Genomic DNA, 18,117 nt, shown 5'->3' with positions numbered 1-18,117 from the left:
TTGTTGTTTCTGTACTCTTATGTAGAGCAGTAGAATGTGGTTATGTGGATGCCTATCACTCTGTTGTATGACTGTGTTATAGGAGTGTGATTGCTAAGAGTTCAGAATTCATCATTCATGAGTTCTCGTCAATCTGGGCCGCTCTACAGAACAGCATAATGGTCGTATTGATTCCACGCGTAGAAAGGTCCTGCCGTATCGGCAACATCCTTTTTGTGCTTGTTTCTGCAGATCCTGTGTTGGTATCAGGTGTCGACGACAATGTCTCCGTCCTTATGCTCTACCTGTTTGGTCTGATGATGGTGTTACCGACCAACCCAGAAACTTGCTGAATCGATGCCAGGTATGAGCCGGTTCAGATGGAATTCTGAATTCTGACAGGACATCGGGGAAAGTCAACTCCGTTTGGGTGTACATACACATGTTATCTCATTTGTTTATTTATTTTTTAATATTCATTCATCTGTTGATTCTCTCATCTATCATATATTTTTTTCAAATACTTTTTCAACATGAATCTCAACATAAAAAAGATGATGCTAGCCCATCCGCAAGGGCGACGAAGCCCGATCCCACACAGCGCGCACAAGGGATTCTGTTCCTCCCACTGCAGCTCACAATTCACAATATGTGTGTTTGGTTGCCCGCATCAAGGGTATCCTAGTTTTGTCCTTGCGTATATTCCCGCAGAGAAGGTCGTTTGGTTGCCTGTATGTACTATTCCTCCCTGCATCCGCGGATGCAACTATACGACTGGAGTCTAGCCCGGTGGATACGCCCGAATCGAGCTTCCTTCTGGAGCCTGGCCCGATGGATACATTGCTTCTACTACAATGCTGCAACAGGCTTATTCGTTAGTCTCAGGTGCAGGGTCATTGGATCTGCCTATACAGACAAGCAAACACCTTCATATAGTTATTGCATCCACAAATACAGGATCATTGCATCCGTCCATGTAGAAAACCAAACACTTTTCTTTTTGGAGTCACTACATTCGCTCAGGTTGTTTCTACTCATCCATAATATACGCTGCAGCTTTACGAAAACCACATCCGGGAACATAGTTGAACCCACCATGCCATGCCCTGCCCTCACGCCGCCACTCAGCCCATCCCGAGTCCCGTCCATTACCGGGCCACGGGGCCATGCCCACGCGATGCAAGAAGAAAATTCTATAGAACCCTTCATAGAAAGACCCCCGCAAGATCCTGATCCATATCGTCCTTCTCTTGATCTAAAGTTTGACGCGTGTAGAAGAGAGAATGAGCACAACACATGTCGTACTGGGAAGGGATCTTTTAAAAGGCCTGGTCCTCTAGGGCGGGGCAGGGTGTCCCACGAGCTTGGCTGCCGCTGGAGATACCGGCACGTCCGCATAGCATGGCCTCCGTTTCACCAACCGCGTGATCCGTCCGCATACACCATTTGACCATACACAACCACACCAACTGTCCCCATCCCAATGGACCCCGATCGCATCCCGACACATGAGCCGCCTCACCGCAATTAATCACGATCCGAATATTTACAGACACCCTAAAATGGATCGTGGTTATTAATCGCGATCCCAATGTTTGAATAGGAAACCCACTAATTCTGAATTTGACCCTCGCGTGAGAAAAGCTCAACACCAGCAGAAGGGGACGAAGCTCAGAGCAAGCCGGTCGGTTGAGCCTACGATGGTGTCTAGGCTGTTTCTGAAGGTTGTGGGACGACGCAGAGGTGGCCAACCACCTCCGCTACTCGAGGAGGATGACGAGGAAAGGGAGCAGCTGCTTGAAGCAGTCCCAGGGGGCCAGCATATTCTGGACAATTACATTGTGGTATCAATGCAGATATTTCTCTTTCTACTTGTATTGTGATTCCCAGTAGGAGGATCAAAATGGGTAGAATCCATATCAGTCCATAGACTTCTTTGCTTCTTAACCGAAGGAAGAGTAGTATCCATAGACTTGAGCTTTTCATCGGACAAGAAGGCACTGGTTGTAGTGACCTCTTCCTACGCTGGGTGGGAGAGGCCTACTGGACGGATTCCCATAGCACGCCGTGGCATTTCCATTCAATAGCCCAGGAAGCCATTCCCATCGCCTCCCTGTGCCCAAAGCGGGGTGGGCGACAGCGGTTTGCGGTGGATGGGAGGAATGCGAGAAGCGCTACATGTCGACAACCACGTCGGAGGCGAGATGTCATGCCAATGGAGAAAGAGATGGGGGCTAGATGCGGGCTTGCAGCTAGATAGGAGTACGCTGCCGAACGTTGCCAATGAGGAGGGATGGCACCGCCAGAGGCCGGGGATTCGTTATCCGCGAGCACGGCGGCGGCCGAGATGTGGATGGTGGTGCGCACTGCAAAATCAGGTGCAGATGCGGAGGAGATGGTGATGCGGATAGGTCACTCACGCGGCAGGTTGGCGTGCCGGAGCTCCTGTAGGCTTTCATTCAGCTGCTCCAAAGTAGTACTCCAGTAGTGTTCGTCCCATAATTAAAAGGGAAGTATTACAGTACACAAATAATATCTCAAAAACCAAACCAAAATATAATTCAAACTGGTATCTTTAGTTGTCAGTGAAGCGTCCTTAAACTATTCTGCTTGGCTCCACTTGCCAATGATCCCAACTGTATTGGATCCCAACTATTCTACTCTGAAAAACCTGATGATGTTGATAATGCGCTTGGCTTCATCAGGGCTTCCATAAACAAGCCGTAATCATTAATTTTATCGTTACTGTACGAGCTGCCAATACATCCTCTTCACCGTCGGAGTCCTGTGATCATAGCTTGCACCATAGCTTGTCCAGCTTTGCGTTTTGGAAGTTTACATCCAAAAGTTCCCACATCCGCAATTCCAGATCCAACTAATCATTTATCAATATATAGTTATATATCACTGAACTGCGTTTTGTCCCAATTCCCACATCTGCAATTTCAGATGCCGCGGTACTGCTCGAAAGTTCTTCATTATTTCTGAACATTAACATGCAGGTTATTGAGCATGTGGAGGTCAACTAATCATTTACGGATATATAGTTATATACCACTGAAAAGTTAGATGTGAACGCAAATTATTGATGAAGCCAAGTACATTGTCAACATCATCACGCAGAGGTACAAAGAGACGACAAATAGTTTTGAGTAGCCATGAGTTAAATTTGTATAGCCATTCGTAACCAATTCTATCTCACTACTTAAAAATACGTAGTAGTTCTCGTATAGTCAGATACTGCTACCCCTTTCCCGAGCTGATCCATGTTTCTCGCTCCTCTCCCGAACTGCACACCAACGTCGGGAGGAAGCTCCGTGCCCCCGCCCCAGATCCGCCCACCGCCATGCGGCTCCCATGGCACCCTACCGCAACGCCCTGCTCATCTCCCTCGCTACCCTCCTCGTTCGCGTGCTTGTCTCCGTCGGACCCTACTCTGGCCAGGGCGCGGCGCTCAAGTTCGGCGACTACGAGGTGTAGCAGCATTGGATGGAGCTCACCCTCTACCTCCCTTCCTCCGACTGGACATCATCAAAATTTGCTCAGGCTGGAACCGTCGAAGATCTGCCGGATGGCACGGCTCAGCCGCACGTTCCATGGTGCCACGTCCGGCAATAGCGTCTGGGCGGCCAAGCTGCCGAGCAACTATGCACACCTCCTCTCCGCGTCTGCGCCTTCCTCTACCCCGATGGCAGCCCGTCTGCTTCGGCTCTGCAATGGAAGAAGAAGAAACGGTGATGGAATTACAAGCAGAGGCGATTCTTGAAGTCGGCGACAAGGTCCTTGAACAACGCGCGCTCGGTCTCCAGCATCTCCGACACCTGCGGCAATCACACCGCCAGATCTCCTCGCGTTGCGGCCCAATCCCCTCATGCCACCGCCAGCCTCGCGCTACGGCACGATCCCCTCGCGCCGCCGCCAGATCTCCTTTTGTTTTATTTGTTAACCAAATGAATGATGTTCTTGTTTCCGTTTAGGATTTTATCGTGCAAGGTGGGGATCCTATTGGAACCGGCAGAGGCGGTGAAGCCATCTATGGGTGAGCAATATGTCCACTACCCTTGCTCTCTCTTCTTGAATTAACTAATGATTACATTGTCACTCAACTTGAAGAATGGTAGCTTACTGCATCAATAGATGTATACCCTGTATCTGGTGTAGTATTAAGCATTGCAGTGAGAAATATTAACTACTCTATTTGTACAATATTTTGGTGGCCATGTTACCATTTCGGCCTGCTAGGTGTATGTGTTTTTTGGGGATAAGCTAATTTGTTACACATATCGGCTATCAGACATTTTTTTCCTAGGGCTAGTGGTAAGATGAAATTGCTTGTGCCATTCTTACGCTTTAGTTGTCCTGGCTAGGATTGGTGTGCTTGCCACTGTTGTTGTCTTTGCAAAGCAAAGTTTGAGGATGAGATAAGGCCAGTGACATCCTCATAAGAATTTGAGCTTTGCTATATCTTTCTTTGAATCGCGCTCAGTGACATCCTCATAAGAATTTGAGCTTTACTATAAATATCATGTTTGATTCGTTATGGCAGGAAGCGATGTGATGCTTTCTACTATTGTGCCAACTTAGCTGGGCTGTTATATAATTGATTGTAGTGCATGAACAAAAGTAGGATGTTGCCAGTGTGGTTGTGATAGTGAAAGGAAGTTTTGTAGGACTTGAATATTTCTTTTGTTTGGGCTCTTTTCTGGACCCTGGACATTTTTGCCAGGATTTGCTTGGTTGTTTTGCAGTAATGTCTCCCAATGCCCCTCTGTCAAGTGTCGAATGGGCAGTGCATGTGTTTCGGAATCATAATAGTTTATTCTAAAAGATGTTTTGTTTGTTGCGATCATCCTGCAAAACTAGATTGATTTCTTCACTAATGGAGTATGTATTCTGATAATCCATTCATCCTTCTAATGTTTTTTTTTCTTGAAGGATGCCTGGAAGGATCGCACAAGATGTTATGGTTCCAACTTGTAGTAACATACAAATGGATTAACAGTCAAAGCATAGCTTCTCCAGGTTGATGATTTTGATGTATTGGAATTTTAATGGTTGAATCTGGAAGGGTTAAATTATGTCGTCTAATGAATCTTTTGCTATACACTACTTGTGGCAAGGAGTTTGTTTTGAGGTAAATTTCTTGCTACATTTTGAACTACTCACAAATTTGACCTTGTTATAGACCGATTTGGTTTTTGATTTCGCTCATGGATGCTAGCATGTCTTTCCTTCAAGATACAGGTGCACGCCTTGTTGGTTCCATCCTCATTGTATAATGCTTGTTGCTTCTGGAGATTTTCCTGATTAGTTTGGATCCTATGTGCAGATCTGGAACTGAAGAAGTACCAAGTGCCATCAGGAAGTAGATCAAGCCAACTGCTGCAGAAATTTTGGGTTCCTAGATGAATTAGGCTTGTGTGATTGTATATGTTTGTGCAACATTGTATAAGCAGAATTTTATCTCAAGCTATGCATTATGACTTTGTGATATAAGAAAGTTCCAGTGAAAATTCACTGGGCTTGCATCTAATGTCACATTCTTAGTGGTATTGTTTCAAGGGCTCGCCTCTAATGTGACATCGTAACTATGGCTGAGTTTGGATTATCTCCAATGACATCGTAACTATGTGTGCAGAAAGCAGTGCTGCAGCAAAGCAATTGGAACATGTTAGGTTTTCAAAATAGGAAGATGCCTGGACGCATGGGTGGTGTACAACGCACAGTGAAAAATGTATGGGTTTACTTGATAGACCTAGCCAGGAACTTATTGTATCTGAAAAGCCAGGTGATTTGATCATTTCTGTACGTCACAAGATATTTTGTTCAGGCATAGAGGTTGTGATATGTTTTCTATGTATCTCTTGTTTAACCTTTTTTGCAGGTTCCTGGTCCTCAGTAGCTTTGTTTTCATGAAGGATTCAATATATAAGAAACCTGATGCAAACATTGCTCCCATTCCCTACATATTTCATGCAAGAAGGTGAGTCAGAAGACTTGGAGCCTCTGATTGCTGATCTTGGTGATGTCGACCAATTTGTGGCAGCAGACTAAAGATTATGGATAAATTATATGCATGTTTAGTATACAAATTTTTCGCTTGCTACAATCATGGCGAGTCTTGAATGGGCATATGCAGAATTTCAAAATGCTATGAATTTTGTCCTTTTTCTGACCTTTTTGCAAATCGGTGCTCTGCAATTTGCTTTCAATTTACAACTCCAAATTTGGAACACTAACATATGACCTTGTTTTGACACAGTAATATTCAAATATCAGCTCAAATATTTGAAATTGCTGTGCAGGCCTCCATTGGAATTGAGAGGCAGAAAAGAAATATGGATATAGCACTTCATTCTCCTGCAGATATGAAAATCAACAAGATGTTTGATGACATTCCCTTACCGATGCTGTCTGAAATGGAAGCGGTAAATCTTCCTAACATATATATTCAGAACACATTATTTAGCTATTGTAAACGTAGTAGAATCTAAATTTGTCTATTGTCACTAATATCGTTACAACAGTATCAAACACGTTGGAACAAACATATCATAACATGATAGTTGGACAAATATTTTAAAACCGTTGTAACGCACAGGTACTCAACTAGTACAAAGAAAAATTGCCGCATATGAACCTGCCAATAGTGCCCTATTCTTATATGACTCCATAGTGAAGATGTGTCATCTCAATGCTGAACCACAGTGAACATGAAAATTCAGGAAAATACAAAGTGGAAAAGGAAGGCCGCTTCACAGAAATCATACAGCAAACTAGGACATATTACCAACTCTGTGCAGGTTCATGCAATCATGCCTAGTCAATCTTCACATGTGAGTAAATCAATCTTATGAATCAGAAGCAGGCACAAAGGCCAATTGTACCGGTGAGCACGAAGATAGCTTGGAGCCCAGTACCACCGCATCAGACACCACAAGTTGCTGAACCAAGATTTTCTATTGGCGGAACAGAATTCACAATCAAGTGCTCTGTAAGAAACAAATGTAACAGTTTAACAGATCCACAACGCTACATAGTCATATGACCATATCCAATATACACAATCACAGAACGCCCAAGGCATTTCAACTCTTCTGAAAACTGAAACAAAATACAGGTAGAGCAAAATTTCAGAGCTTCATGTTTCAAGCCTGCCACTTTGTGACTACCAGAATGTAGGCTCGATAGTTACTGCAGAGTATATCGGAGTGGAAAACATCTTTGGTGTCTGTGTCTCTACACTTTCAGGAAAGATTAAGTAAACTTCTATTCAGTATTTGAAATTGTGTATCTGTCCAATGATGACGTGAAACTTCTTGGATTCAACACCCTCGGACCATTTATCCCCGTGAGAAATCCTTCTGCAGATGAAGAAACAAACAGTGATATCTGATATTCATATATCAAAATCAAACTGTCAACAAACTAACAAAGGTAAATAAAAACCCTGAGGTTAGAAACAGATGCAAGTTTAAGTAGCTGGGAATCACCTTGGCGAACTTCTTGAGAAGGTCCTGCATTTGGGTTTCATCACTTGTTGGGAGGCCCATCATCTTCTGACGACGATCATACTGCAACATGAAGACAAATTAGTTCACTAGATCACTAAACTAAGTTTGCATAAGGGGGGGGGGGGATCCAATGCATTAAGCATTCCATGACTTACGCATGCCTTCTGAAGAGCCTGCCTGCACTCACTATCCAAATCCAATTCAGAGAATTTGCTGGGCATTATCTTCACCTTCTTGATGTCCAACTCAAGGCCACCTCTTATCACACATGCCCACCATTCCTTCTGGTTTTGCTTTGTCAGAAGTATAGACAGTGATTTCCCATCCTCTGAAGGAATTATTTCAAAATAATGAATGACATACTGGTCAGTAACAAGTAAACAGACTTATGGTAGAAATTGTTATTAGTCATGCAACAAGGATACCAATGTTCCAGAAGCAGTCGCCAACTTTAACTGGTCGGTAAAGCTCCCCCTGGAATGAAAAACAATCAAAACATATTAGAAGATATATTCCCTATGAGGGAGATTCTTATCATATACTTCCTCTCAACATGTCATCAGCATATAAACGAGATTACACCATTTAATTATTGCCACTTACATCAATTATAGGAGTCTGGCCCTTTAGTGCAACCTTCAGATGGTTCTTCTCAATCTCACAGACAACAAACCTTGACTGTGTTCCTTGGGGGACTGGAACAGTTATGTTAACCTCTGACAACTCCTGAGACCAGGAATATTTCTCCAAGTCCAGACCATTTTCCGCATTTGGTTCTAATACACAATTCAAAAGCAAAACACCTCTTAGTTTCTCAATGTACAAAATGTGAGCAAAACAAAAGAAACAGGAGTACAGATTGTAATTAATTTCACCAGATGTCCACATGAACATGAATGAAAGTACAAATAATTTCACAAGAAGAATAAGAACAGCCCAAACTGTTGGTAAATGATATACCAGAAAATGGAAATCACAGTGAGCTACAGTAAGAAACATGTGGAAATCACATTCATGTCCAAAATAAAGAAAAACTTCGAAAATTTGATTCATTACGATAGAAATTATAATTTATTCATACAGCATGCTAGCGTGAATGTAAAGATAAAACTTACAGGTCCAATGCACCCAAATACTAGCTAGGACAGAACCCATCAACAAAATATTTAGTAAACATTGACATTGCATCATCAACTGCTCACTAGATGACATGCATACTATCAAGCTTACAGCTCTCAAAGCAATAATGATAAGTGCAACCAAGTACAGAAAGCTGAACAACTTGAAATCCCCTATATCTGTCGTGACAGACAAAGCGAGACATCAATTCAGAAACCAATCAGTTTTGGAAAGTTGAGCTTCGAAAAGACTAATCAATACACCTTCTAATCTCTGCAGTCATGTAATGCGCAACATGAAAGAGCACAAACCTGAAAAAACAGCTATGGGATTATCTGAAATTCCATGGTAATTCCCTTTATGTTGTCAACGTGTAAATCTCAACAACTACGGATCATAGCTTCACTAGAGCAGAAACGCAAACCCATGTCCTCAATCTAAGTCTAACTAGCTGATTTGCCTAGAATTGCAAGGCGCCTTTAATCCATGCATGCCTTCTGAATCCACAAAAAAGGTAGGAGTAGAAATTTACAGAGCACCATCTTATTCTGCCAGAAATTGCGGCATCAATAATCACCAAGGCACAGACCACATTTCACACTAAAAGATGGCAGTACGAGATAAATCACCTCTCACGAGCCACCCGTCCTTCTCCGTGCTCTCTGCTTTCCCCTCCACCTTCCCCTTCCTCGCTTCCTCGTTCCTTCGCCTCCCAGTCAGCTGCCTCGCCTCCTCCCTCACCTTCCTGAGCTTCTCCTCCGCCTGCGCCTGGGCCCTGGCCGCCTTCGCCATCTCCGCCACCTTCCCCGCCGCGGCGGGGTCGCGGAACAGGTCCGAGCGCTTCCGCGCGACGTCCATCGCCGCCTGGAGGAACGGGAGCGGGCCGCCCGTGCGCGCGAGCACCGCCGCGAGGACGTCCTCGTCGCTGCCGCCGACGGCCTTCGCCGCCGGTGCTAGCGCCTCCTCGTCGCCCTCGTGGAACTCGGTGATGATCGCCATTGGCCGCCGCTGCTTCTCTAGGGTTCCGTACAGTTGCTGTGCATGTGGGATTTCCGACTGGGTCTTGCGACGAAGAGGTGGAGGAATGGAGGCTTCGGAATGATGCGAAGACAACACGAGGTTTTGAAGGGGTTCTAGTATGCGTCCCTGATGTGTGGGGCCGGCGACGGTAGGCCATTAAGCGCCCTTTTAGCCCCCGCATGTGAAGCAAATACTCTTTCGTTACTCTCCATCATCTCTATAAGACGTATTTTAATTAAAAAATAAAATTTATAAATTTTGATTAACAATTAGTTAAAATATATATACATATTTATTTAGAGTACAAAGGTTATATCATTAGATTCGTATTTTAAAATACTTTAATATGATGTTAATTTTGTAGCAATTGATAACATATCATAAGAGAAATTAATAATCAAAATATACTGTTAAAGATTTTTTCAAGTCAAAAAATGCCTTATAGAGATGGACGGAGGGGGTATATTTGTAGATAATAGGTGCTATATTTTATCAAAGTAATGAAAATATTCTAACTTTTATATCATGGATGTACATAACCGATACTTATTATAAGATTTAAAGCAGGCAAGCTATCATAAAAGATATAATAATTGATCCAAAAGTATTATAATATAAATACAAAATAACACCAGATACAATCCTATTGCTAAACTTTCATCTATTTTTCACAAAAATCTCCATTGTTATAATCTTCACATGCAGCTTCCATAGTGTGTCCCTGTCTTGTGAAACATAGTTCATAGACGGTATTAATATATTACTTTGAAGATCATCTGTATAGAAGAGTTTTTCTTTCTTTATTGAAGAGGATGTCATTCCGGCTTCGTTAAATTGCCTAATATAGAGCGTTGACTCTTTCGTTATATTAGTTGTGCCATGTTATTCCATGGTTTCATTTCATTAGTTATGTAATTGCGTAAGTAACAAATTTTTTAGTTGAAATAATCAAATTATTACATTGGTAAAATGTTTGTTTAGATCCTTGGTGTTGGGACGGTAAAATAGATAGTTGTGCAACGGCACGTATATAAAAAAGGGGGTGAATAGGCAATTTGACCCGCAAATTTGGTCTCTGGAGTTTCAAATGCAGGTCCTCGATCTTTCTTTTTTGTTCGAATTTGTTCGTAAGCCAATTCGAGTATCACATGTACTGAGGTAAGTCAGCACAAGGTAGAAGGTGTCCATTTGGTCCCTGGTTAATGATTGGTTGTCCGGATTTGATCATACACGGATCTGTTTATTTTTTATATAAAAACAACGAGGAACGGATCTATTTCGGCTGAAATTGTGGTTCGATGCCCACGCATCATGTTGTTTATCTCTGTTCTTTTCTTAGTGTCAAATTGAATTAGAGATAAAATAGGCATTTCTTACCTCCGTGTTGATTTACTGTGTACACGTGGCACTCCCACGTTAGTGTAGGAACAACTTGAAACCCGAGGAGAAAGTTCAGAGGCTTATGTAGTGTTTGATTCATCATTTTGTAATGTAATTAGATTAGAGAGGTTAATCGATTCTGTTACATGTATTTGGTTCGATAAGGTCTATAATCAGTTGTCGCGTAATTAGATAATAGTCCATTCAAAATCGATACCCGCGTCATCCTTTGTTATCACATCATAATACCGCTGTCACTAGGAGACTCATAACACCGCCGTCACTCGTAAGCGTCCCCATCTTCCATGTGCAAGCAGTTTCGCTAGACCAACGCTGCCTCCTCAATGGGTGAGAGCCTCTGCACTTGCTTTTACCTTCTTCTGTCGTACTCGTATGGTAATAGTACCTCAAAGCACATATGTGTTCTTCTATAAGTCCAAGATCGACTCTTGTCACCGGTTCAAAGGGAACACCAACACAGTAGAGTTCTACCTAGATGTGTAAGGGCAGGATTGGATGGGCACCGTGTTGCTTTTCTGCATCTACTCCGGTGCAACAGATGTTTTCCGGTGGCTCTGGATTGTACACATGATGAAGACCGCCGGGTCTTCAATATGAAGTGGTTTCCCATGGGGGTGAATAGACGTCTCAATAAAAAAAATCAATAGACTTCTCCTATTTAAATCATCCAACGCATCTTAAAAATCAAACAAAAATAAAAATAGAGAGAAGTTTTAACAAGAGAAAATCGAGACAACATGACTCCACGGATGGTATATGAACCATAAGTTTTATTTAAGATTAATTCATGTGTCTTAGCACTCGAAAAATCATAACTTACAAAGAAACAAAAAAAGATAAACACTGAGCAACGAAACTCTCCAAGTTGATTATCTAAAAGCAAAAGAATTCAAGACCCCATCACATAAGCGTGTATATGCAAATTTTATCTCTCTCAAAACAAGAAGAATGACCTCACAAGGTGTTAAAATTTCAGCCCAAAAATCAAAACAAAAAACAAATCCAAAAACCGAAAAACTTGCAAACTTGCAAGGGAACCAATAGAGGGAAACTAGAAGAAGGTGAACATAATAACATGAAGAAAAATAAACTTCATTGCAGTAGAGGTCAGACCCTATTTTAAGGAGATTATAAAGATTTTTTCTCACAAAGCTCTTACCTAATACATAGGCTAAGCACTTATCTTCCTCTCCTCTAAAACACCAACACAAGGCTCTTATATGGATGGCAAAAATGACTTAAAATGGTTGGTTCATCTCCTCTCATAGCCCTACCCCTCTATTTTTAAGCCTAGGAAACCTGAACCTTAAGTTTCTACTTTTTTTTCAAAATACTCCTCTCTTGTATTCTACTTTTTTTAAATACTCCTCTCTTGTAGTACACTCGTACCTACAACTGATGGTATTTTAGTCTATTTTCTTCTCGATTCATCGGATGGTCACAGCGTCTTCACAACTTAGCTTCTTCTCCTCGACGCAAGCTTCATGATGGTACAACGTACTCCTCTAGTCTTTCCACGGTTTTGATGCCAAACTATAAAACCCTAGCACACTTCTCAAAGCGTGACTCTCAACTTACTTACACCTTAAGCAAGCAATCTGATGTCAACGCGTGTACTCCGTCTTGCGATCCTGACCGTCGACAAGTCACTCTCTAGTCTTCTATGTCCTAGTCTCCTATCCCACAGAAAAAACTCATGTGCCCTAGTCTCTTATACCACATCCAAAGCTTAGAAGAATTCTATGCAATCAAACTACGAGAAGAATCAAGAGACTCAGAAAAATTAGCTCCAAAAACTCTCCCAACTCTAGAAATTTGGCAAATCAAAGCGCTAGAAAAATCAAGAATTCGAGAAGTATCGTATTTGAAACGCACTTCCAAGTCATCATCTAGCAACTGGGATACAGAAAGCAAGTTGTATCCCAGATACTCAACTAAAACCATATATTTGAGAGTAAAACTCTCATTTACCTTTACCGTTCCTTTGGCCTTCACTCTACCTTTATAATCATCCCCGAAAGTGATGTACACATGATTCTTTGTTGGGATGAAGCTGGAGAACCATGATGAATCTCTGGTTATGCGGCACGAACAACTAAAGTCAATGAGTCACTTATTCTCCAAGCTTCTACCTATCACCTATATAGAATAATAATAGAAGGTGGATGGCTCGGTACTAGGGTTAGTCAAAAACCTCATATGAATACAGTACTATGTCATTCGCCTTGAAGCAAAAACAATAGATGCATGTAACTTAACACCAATATGCTGGGGGCGAATACGACGATGAGGAAAATGTGGTCCGCCTAAGCGTTGGGACTCAAAGCCTCTTACACATGGACCGAAACCATATGAGTTATGGTAAAATTCACACCGAGCAACATCTCTAGGAAAAGACTGAAAAGTGCTAGAGACTTATGGATAGGAGCGGAAAAAAGGCTTATGTACACCAACAGAGAGATGGTACATATCATGGGTACTCTACTCCCACTCACGCATCTTATCTCTCCTACGGCAAAAGTAAAACCCAATAAGGTGACCCTCTCTCTGGCAATAGGTGTAGTAATACCGTCTTTTAGGAACTCGACTGCCAGTCACTCTAAGCTCTCTCACATGTGTCCTCATCTTAGGTTGTGGAGCTCTCTTGGGTGTGGGTTTCTTCTTTGTAGGTTGAGGTGTAGGTTTGTTCTTTTCTGGCATGGATTGTAAGGCATTGATCTTGGGTTTCTCCGACTCTAGGGTAATGGGGTGGGGTGAATATAGTTTTGCTAGAACTGGTGTAAGTAACTCTCTCAAAACTCAAATCCAAAGCTAACCCAGCCTTATAAGCACACATCTTGGTCTTGGCCAAGATCAAATCCATTTTGCCCTTGCCTTCTGAGCACTTCTCCACAATAAAAATGAGATACTTATTCTCAACCATGAACTTTTTCAACTTACCCTCTAACCCAGCTGAGCTTGTCCTTAAGGATCATGCAAGTGTGACACTTAGGGTGCAAATCCATAGAACTCTCAGCACTCTCTAATATAGACTCTACCTCCTTTATGCGTTTGTCTTTCACTTCAGCATCCTTTGAAAGCAAAGGATAATTCTTATAAGAGCCTAAGAGAGTAGGTCTAGACTCCTCCTCAATGAGCTTCTTCTCGATAGTCTCAAGCCAATTGATGACTTGAGCATCCATAGTTTGAAGCTTGACAAGCTCACTCATGACAAACAAGCAACTCTCACAATCCTCATCCTCAATCTTGACCCTAGACCTAAGCAACTTAAGCTCAGAAGAAACAGACTTATATTTATGCCTAAGCTTCTTTAACGCACGCGTAGCTTTCTTAAGTAACCTATCCTAGCTAACGAGAGCATCATTCAAGATATCGACTTGATAGGAAGCTGGTCATAGAAAGGTAATGCCTCATAGGGATCAAGCTAGTCGTTGTTTTCGTCCGTCATGAAACAGAAGCTGGTGAAGTCCTTGGCATTTTTCTTATTCTTTACTTGCGGTTCCTCCTCATCCGAGCTCTCCTCCTCACTTGATGAGGTCTCGATGTCGTTGAGAGGTAGCACGAACGCCCTAGAAGCCACCTTGGTCGTCTTCTTGGCCACCGATGGTCTTTTGGTCCATTTTCTTCTCGATTCATCGGACAGTCATGGCACCTTCACGACTTAGCTTCGCTTCGACGCAAGCTTCACGATAGTACCACGTACTCCTCCAATCCTCTCACGATTTTAAGGCTAAACCACGAAACCCTAGCACACTTCTCAAAGCGTGACTCCCTGCTTGCTTACACCTTAAGCAAGCGCTCCAATGTCGACGCGTGTACTCCGTCTTGCGATCCTGACCGCCGATAAATCTCTCTTGCTCCCGCTCCCTCAGGCCGTTTTGTCACTTGCACCAGCATACTCTTCGCCTGACTTTGTCAACACGCCATCTTCATCTACCTTTTATATTTTGCTTGACCTTCATATGTTCAACTAGGATCACTCTTGACTCCGTCTGTTCTCCTTGATCGTTCAGAACCAAGCACTCCGCTTGAACTCGATCATCCCACCGTCAATCGCTAAGTTGCATCCATCAGTTGCACACCATAAAACAAGCAAACACATATCTCTAAGTCCAATTTTAATTAGTCCATAATCAATATGCTCAAATGAAATCTCAAATCAATTTAAATCACATCAAAACTCATGCGAAACTGAAAATCATCAAATCAAATAAATAACAATATCAATTACTCGTCATAAATAAACCAAGACATATTTCAACTTAATTTCTTAAAATTAAATTAAATCTAAACGTAGATATTTATCTAACACCAGCATCTCGAGATAAGGCCATACCTATCCCACGTGATCGTGTTCTCTTCGTGCAGAAGCCGCACGTGAAGGAAGACGAGCATGAATGTCTCGGCAAGAAGGCAGCTGCAGATCTTATGCTTCTCCAAGCTAGTGAATTGAAGATGAAGCCAATGGTCGGGCCAGGGTTAGGGAGCGGACCACCGTCGTGAAGGGGAGAAGGTGGGCGGCTGACGGTTGAGGTGGCAAGGAGTGCACCTGCGCCAGAGGATACTGCTAAGGGAGACGAGCGTGCAAGAGTAGACTGTAGTATTGTCTCCCCGTAACCAACGTGCAACTATTCCAACAGGAACCATGCTTGTGCATACAATTAGGATGCTGCTTTAGCGCCCTCTAACCACGCTAGTGGCTTGTTGACTATTCAAAACCGCTTTTCCTTTTGGACCTCCTGTGCACGTTTTGCAAAACCAAACTTGAACAGTCTTTATCTAAAGAGAAAACTCGAACGGTACATTGACGAGGAAGACGATGCACACAGACACTAATCCTTAGCAAGCGACCTTTTCACGAACCACTCCATGTACGCCATGTAGCTGTGATGACTGCACGGTACGGACAGCTCACAAACAAGTAGCACAATAGACAAAGACCCACATGTATACTGCACACGGCCGGCATCTAGCGCCGTGCCAGGGCGGCGGCGGACAGGAGTATGATCAGAATGAGCAGGGCCATGGCCACGAAGGAACCGATGAGGGAGCCGGAGATGCGCTCGCAGAAGGAGTCGAACTGCTGGCAGAGGGCGAACCAGTTCGCCCTAGCGTTGCCCTTGTGCGCCAAGTACACGATCGCCGCGGCCGCTGATGCTGCCGACGTCACCAGCGCCAGCATTGCCTTTATCAAGAGTGCCAAATCACTTCGATCGTTTAACCAAAGTTACTCATGCATCAACGTACTGATCATGCACTATGTAATAAAAGCGACTGATCGATGCCCGTTCGATCTGGTGTTGTTATGCAGAAAGAAGAGCATGTGTCTCACCGCATCAAAGAAGACCAAGACCAGCCTACTGTATTTTGCCCTGCTTCTGATGATGTGAACGATGGACAGAGGGATCGACAGGACCAAGTACGCTGCAACGATCGAGTTCACCACCACGAAGAACCTGACAAGATTAACAAGCACGTGCGAAGCATGCATGTCAGAGCATCTGCCTGCAGCCACGGTCGATCCGCTGAAGGAAACGTAACTTATGGTCGATGCACGTACGTTAAGGCCGGGAGATCATTATACTGCGCCTTGAACCGGAGGAACTGCGTGAAGAAGGGCAACGTCTGGTTGGTGGTGCCCATGGCGATGGCGCTGCCGACGGTGGCCGCGACCGCGACGAAGCGGAGGATGAGGTCGAGCACGGACAGCCCGCGGCTGGCCGCCCTGCTCTCGCTGGTCACCTCGGGCACGGCGGCCTTGGAGGTCTCCCCGTGCTCGGACACCGGGGCTTTGCCCTCCATCGTGGGCGCCCGTTTCCTCAAACACGGCGGGCGTCACGTGTGCGGTGTGCCCGCCAGCGTCTGAGCAAGCGAGGGCCGCGTGCGCGCAGCTTTGCTGCTCTGAATGTGGAACGTGCTCGAACACGTGTTTATGTGCACGAGGGAGTCCATGAGCTGAGGTGCATGCGCAGTGGATTAGGTTATTATGACGTGATCGAGAGAATGGTGCGTGCGTACGCTCCGGTGCAATGGTGCATGCAGTTTGGAATGGTTGGTACCAACTCTCACTTGCTCCATCAGGCATTCAGGCCGAGTCTGTTCTTTTCTTCTTTTTTTCTTTCTTTCTTTTTTTAAGTGGAACTAAGGACATCAGTTAGCTTTATATCATTTTTAAAATAATAGTATTTTATAGAAATTTTTAAAAATAATATCAATTTTGAAAAAAAATTGTAAAAATAATAGTAGGTCATGTCGGCAATTAGCCTGCCGACAAGTGGTGAGCCACATGTGAAGAGCCAGCTGGCCATAAAAGCACCTATCGGTATTTCGACTGTCGATATGTACTATATTTGCAAATTTTCTACTCAGTTAATATTGTTTTTAAAAATTCGCTTTATATCAGTGGACCGGTTCGTTTCACGGCATGTCGGGCCAAACAAAACCTATCTCGCACACTTCTGTTTCTGTAGTTCGAGTTGCCAATAGGTGTGCGCTGTTCCGGGCCACACGGAATCCAGCCCGGTCCTAGCCCAAGGTGTAACTGGCTGGCGTAGCTGATGCGGGCCTGCTTGGCTCTGTTCATCCCTGGGTTAAGGAAGAACGCCCAGGACTAAGTTAACCAGGCTCGAGGCCTCTGTCCTTGCGACTACCCAACATCGGAAAAATACCAGGCCACCCAAAAGAGGAGTTTTTTATTTTTATATTTTATAATATTAATATTTAAATAAATAGACCTCTAATAAAAAAGATTAAAAGAATAGACGTATACCGTAGAAACAGTCAGCCTCTGAGAGGGCGGTAAGCACCAATTGTATTTTGGCAACGCCGCCACCTGATAGGACGGTTAGGCCCTTACCGCCTCATCAGAAGGTGGTAAGCCTTGTGTGAACAGTATTGTGTTAGAAATACTTTTCACAATTCTATTTTCCTCTCTTATCTTCTCTGTATAAAATATGGTCTTTTGTTGCTCTAAGAATCCTAAAAAAATTTGTACATGTTTCATAATCCACGTGCAACCTATTTTAATTGGATTCACCAAAAAAATCTGTGTAGAATTTAAACTAAAATTATTAAAAAAAAGACT

General features: G+C 43.4%; 2 protein-coding genes and 1 long non-coding RNA gene across 6 annotated transcripts; 1 reads left to right on the top strand and 2 right to left on the bottom strand.

Annotated features, from left to right (window-relative positions):
• Positions 1 to 3,211: 3,211 nt before the first annotated feature.
• On the top strand, positions 3,212 to 6,941 carry LOC133921253 (uncharacterized). Of its 4 annotated transcripts, none has more exons than XR_009910251.1 (6): positions 3,212 to 4,018; positions 4,915 to 5,113; positions 5,309 to 5,767; positions 5,864 to 5,962; positions 6,285 to 6,407; positions 6,705 to 6,941. It is a non-coding gene; the product is annotated as an uncharacterized LOC133921253 (long non-coding RNA). The 4 variants fall into 4 exon arrangements; XR_009910250.1 differs by having other exon boundaries at positions 4,915 to 5,223; XR_009910252.1 differs by having other exon boundaries at positions 4,915 to 5,528; positions 5,618 to 5,767.
• A 267-nt stretch (positions 6,942 to 7,208) lies between these two features.
• On the bottom strand, positions 7,209 to 9,680 carry LOC133921252 (protein BOBBER 1-like). The gene is made up of 6 exons (XM_062366055.1): positions 9,242 to 9,680; positions 8,097 to 8,269; positions 7,919 to 7,967; positions 7,649 to 7,821; positions 7,473 to 7,553; positions 7,209 to 7,343 (listed from the first exon to the last, which is right to left on the bottom strand). Exons 1-6 carry the CDS (start codon positions 9,609 to 9,611, stop codon positions 7,323 to 7,325), a joined length of 867 nt encoding a protein of 288 aa, XP_062222039.1. The 5' UTR covers positions 9,612 to 9,680; the 3' UTR covers positions 7,209 to 7,322.
• A 6,029-nt stretch (positions 9,681 to 15,709) lies between these two features.
• Positions 15,710 to 16,925, bottom strand: LOC133920373 (casparian strip membrane protein 3-like). The gene is made up of 3 exons (XM_062364992.1): positions 16,594 to 16,925; positions 16,366 to 16,489; positions 15,710 to 16,218 (listed from the first exon to the last, which is right to left on the bottom strand). The coding sequence occupies exons 1-3, from the start codon at positions 16,833 to 16,835 to the stop codon at positions 16,003 to 16,005; spliced, it is 582 nt and encodes a 193-aa protein (XP_062220976.1). The 5' UTR covers positions 16,836 to 16,925; the 3' UTR covers positions 15,710 to 16,002.
• Between the last annotated feature and the right edge of the window lie 1,192 nt (positions 16,926 to 18,117).

The sequence above is a fragment of the Phragmites australis genome, chromosome 6 (genome assembly GCF_958298935.1).
Source record: "Phragmites australis chromosome 6, lpPhrAust1.1, whole genome shotgun sequence".
Lineage (NCBI taxonomy): Eukaryota > Viridiplantae > Streptophyta > Magnoliopsida > Poales > Poaceae > Phragmites > Phragmites australis.
Note: the sequence above shows the minus strand (reverse complement) of the source record. Positions and strands in the feature narration are given on the sequence as shown.

Bases quoted from the DNA above. Each gene is read 5' to 3' on its own strand.
- LOC133921252 (XM_062366055.1), bottom strand. From the start codon at position 9,611: ATGGCGATCATCACCGAGTTCCACGAGGGCGACGAGGAGGCGCTAGCA. The intron at 8,270-9,241 runs GTGATTTATCTC...ATTGTGTATTAG, and splicing joins GGACGGGTGGCTCGTGAGAG to AACCAAATGCGGAAAATGGT. The intron at 7,822-7,918 runs GTATCCTTGTTG...TAATTCCTTCAG, and splicing joins CGACTGCTTCTGGAACATTG to AGGATGGGAAATCACTGTCT.
- LOC133920373 (XM_062364992.1), bottom strand. From the start codon at position 16,835: ATGGAGGGCAAAGCCCCGGTGTCCGAGCACGGGGAGACCTCCAAGGCC. The intron at 16,490-16,593 runs GTACGTGCATCG...TAATCTTGTCAG, and splicing joins AATGATCTCCCGGCCTTAAC to GTTCTTCGTGGTGGTGAACT. The intron at 16,219-16,365 runs GTGAGACACATG...CTCTTGATAAAG, and splicing joins TCTTGGTCTTCTTTGATGCG to GCAATGCTGGCGCTGGTGAC.